At 60.9% G+C, this 3,521-nt stretch overlaps 1 protein-coding gene across 1 annotated transcript in view; it reads left to right on the forward strand.

Annotated features, from left to right (window-relative positions):
* Positions 1–3,521, forward strand: part of LOC107199259 (zinc finger protein 687) — a gene marked incomplete at its 3' end in the record, with an annotated part of 16,310 nt that overhangs the window by 6,652 nt on the left and 6,137 nt on the right. The window contains exon 2 of the mRNA XM_015616595.1: positions 1,605–3,519. Within this exon, the coding sequence (XP_015472081.1) occupies positions 1,618–3,519 (1,902 nt within the window). The remainder of the gene's footprint in view (positions 1–1,604; positions 3,520–3,521) is intronic.

A 3,521-nucleotide genomic window follows, 5' to 3' on the forward strand; every position in this document is an offset into this window, starting at 1 on the left:
GGCGGCGCAGGAAACGCCGGTGATGCCGCTGGGGACGGAGCAGAGCAGCTACAGCTGTTTCAGGTGTTTGGAGTGTAAGGAGCAGTGCAAGGACAAGGCCGGGCTGGCGGCGCATTTCCAGCAGGTGACGGCGGGAGGAGGCAGCACGGTGAGAGACCGGACACGGTGGGGACATGGTGGGGGGAGATGGGGGGAGATGGTGGGAGAAGGTGGGACATGGTGGGACATGGTGAGACATGGTGGGACATGGTGGGACATGGTTGGAGATGGTTGGAGAGTGGTGGGAGATGGTGGGACATGGTGGGAGAAGGTGGGAGATGGTGGGGAGGTGGTGGGAGAAGGTGGGACATGGTGGGACATGGTGGGAGATGGTGGGAGAGGGTGGGGAGGTGGGGGGACATGGTGGGAGATGGTGGGACATGGTGGGACATGGTGGGAGATGGTGGGGAGGTGGTGAGAAGGTGGTGGGACATCATGAGAAGAAAGGAAGAAGGTGGGACATGGTAGGAGAAGGTGGGAGATGGTGGGGAGGTGGGGGGACATGGTGGGAGAAGGTGGGACATGGTGGGAGAGTGGTGGGACATGATGAGAAGAAGGTGGGAGATGGTGGGAGAAGGTGGGACATGGTGGGACATGGTGGGACATGGTGGGACATCATGAGAAGAAGGTGGGACATGGTGGGGAGGTGGTGGGACATGGTGGGAGATGGTGGGGAGATGGTGAGAAGGTGGTGGGACATCATGAGAAGAAGGGAAGAAGGTGGGACATGGTGGGAGAAGGTGGGGAGGTGGGGGGAGAAGGTGGGAGATGGTTGGAGAGTGGTGGGAGAAGGTGAGAGGACAGTGGGAACATCCATCTGTGGATCCCATCCCATAAATCCCATCCCATAAATCCCATAAATCCCATAAACCCCATCCCATAAATCCCATCCATCCCATAAATCCCATAAACCCCATCCCATCCCAACAGATCCATCCTGATCCATCCCATCCCAGTCCCCACTGGAATCTCCCCAGTCTTGTTTGGATCCTGATCCCGTCAGGAATTCCCCAGAACTTTCTGGAACCCTGATCCCATTGGGAATTCCCCAGAACTTTCTGGAACCCTGATCCCNGGATAAAAGGGGAATATTTGGGGTGGGAATGGGGATTTTTGGGATAAAAGGGGAATATTTGGGGTGGGAATGGGGATTTTTGGGATAAAAGGGGAATTTTTGGGATGGGAATGGGGAATATTTGGGATAAAAGGGGGGGATTTGGGATTGGAACGGAGATTTTTGGGATAAAAGGGGGGGATTTGGGATTGGAATGGGAAATGAATGGGACAGAAATGGAACAGGAATAGAAATAAATTGGAATGGGAATGGGAATGGAATAAAAACAGGAACAGAATGGAAGTAAAATAGAAATAAAATGGAACAGGAAAGGGACGGGAATTAGAACAAAATGGAAAATTAATGGGAATTCTGGAGATAAAGCAGGAACAGGAAAAGGCTGCGGAACATCGGGATTCCCGGGATTTCTGGGGATGGAAACCCAGCAATTCCCACTGGGAAAACCCAAATTCCCAACACCCTCAGCCCCTTTTTCCCCCCCTTTTTCCAGCTCATTCCCAGCCATGGGGGACATGAAAACCCCAGATTTCGACGACCTCTTGGCCGCCTTCGACATCCCCGACATCGACGCCAACGAGGCCATCCACTCCCACCACGAGGATCCCGAATCCCACGGCAAACAAATCCCGGGAGATCCGGGAGCCGCCGGCCCCGCCGAGCACGTCCTGCCCCACCCGGACATCTCGGCCGTCAGCGTCATCGTCAAGAACACCGTGTGTCCGGAGCAGCTGGAAAACTTGGATTCCCGAGGGAAGGAGGGCCACGGGATGGCCCCGAGGCTCCTCCAGAACGGATTCGGAGCTTCCGACGTTCCCAGATCGCCCAATTCCCGCTCCGGGGAGGCGCCTTCCAATGGGGAGTGCTGGGCCAAGGAGAAGAACTCCAAGGCTTTGGATTTGTTCTCGCATTTCAGCCCCGATCCCAACGAGGACGGCGCCAATTTGATCGACAGATCCCGGGAGTGCAAAGGCAAGGAGAAATCCCTGGCCGTGCCCTCGCTGGCTCCGTCCCCAACCCCGGCCGTGGATTCCAAGAGATCCCTGGGAGAATCCTCCGAGGGGCTGGACCCGCCTTTCCCGACGCCGTTCCGGGCGGGAGCGGCCGGCGACGGATCCCACCCCGTTCCCCGCATCAAGAAGGAGGAATCGGACTCGGAGGAGGCTCCGGCCGGCAGCTCCAGCCCCAAGGGGTCGGTGTTGGATCACCTGAAATCCGTCAGCGTCCGTTATTCCGCCGCCGAGGGTTCTCCCGCCGCGCCGTGGCCGGGATCGGACGCGGCGGCGCCGGACGGCGGCAGCGGCGCCGCGGCGGCCGAGCTCAAACGCTCGCCCGGGAGCCCTCGGGAATCTTTCTCCTCTCCGGGAATTCCCATCCCGCCTTCTCCCAAGCAGCTCTCCCTGAAGGAAGAGCGGGAAATGCTGGAGAAATCCATGGGGAGCCCCGGCAGCGTTTCCAGCGGCGAGGAGGAGGAGGAGGAGGAGGAAGAGGAGGAGGAGGAGGAGGAAGAAAACACCAACTCGCCCTCCTCCAGCTCCTCGCGGCCGCTCAAAGTCCGCATCAAAACCATCAAAACCTCCTGCGGCAGCATCACCAGGACGGTCACCAGGGTCTCCTCGGACTCGGAGCCGCCCTCCGCCGGCGTCCCGGGCCAGCAGAATTCCCAGGAAACCTCGGAATTCCCGGCGGAGGCGGCGCCCCGGGAGAAGCCGGAGCTGCCCGGCGCTGCGAAGGGCGCGGAGGGGCCCAGGACGGTGAGCGTGCAGCTGGGGAACGGCACCAAGCTGAAGGGCACGGTGCTGCCGGTGGCCACCATCCAGAGCGCCAGCAGCGCCATGCTGATCGCCGCCAGCGTGGCCCAGCAGAAATCCGCCGTCCTCCCGGCAAAGAGCGGCAAATCCGTGGCTAAAAACATCCTCAGCTTGGTGCCGCAACCCCTCCCCAAAGCCAATGGCGCCGCCAAACCCGACGGCGGCGGCGGCGGCGTGGCGGCCAAATCGGCGCCCGGCGTGGCCGGCACCGTCATCTCCCGCAGCCAATCCAGCCTGGTGGAGGCTTTCAACAAAATCCTCAACGGCAAAAACCCTCTGCCCACCTACCGGCCCAACCTGAGCCCGCCCGCCGAGTCCAGCCTGGCGCTGCCGCCCGCCGGCTACCGCTGCCTGGAGTGCGGCGACGCCTTCGCGCTGGAGCGCAGCCTGGCGCGGCACTACGACCGGCGCAGCATGCGCATCGAGGTCACCTGCAACCACTGCGCCAAGCGCCTGGTGTTCTTCAACAAGTGCAGCCTGCTGCTGCACGCCCGCGAGCACAAGGACAAGGGCTTGGTGATGCAGTGCTCGCACCTGGTGATGCGGCCGGTGGCGCTGGAGCAGATGATCGGGCAGCCCGACGTGACGCCGCTGGCGGC

The sequence above is a fragment of the Parus major genome, unplaced genomic scaffold, assembly GCF_001522545.3.
Source record: "Parus major isolate Abel unplaced genomic scaffold, Parus_major1.1 Scaffold535, whole genome shotgun sequence".
Lineage (NCBI taxonomy): Eukaryota > Metazoa > Chordata > Aves > Passeriformes > Paridae > Parus > Parus major.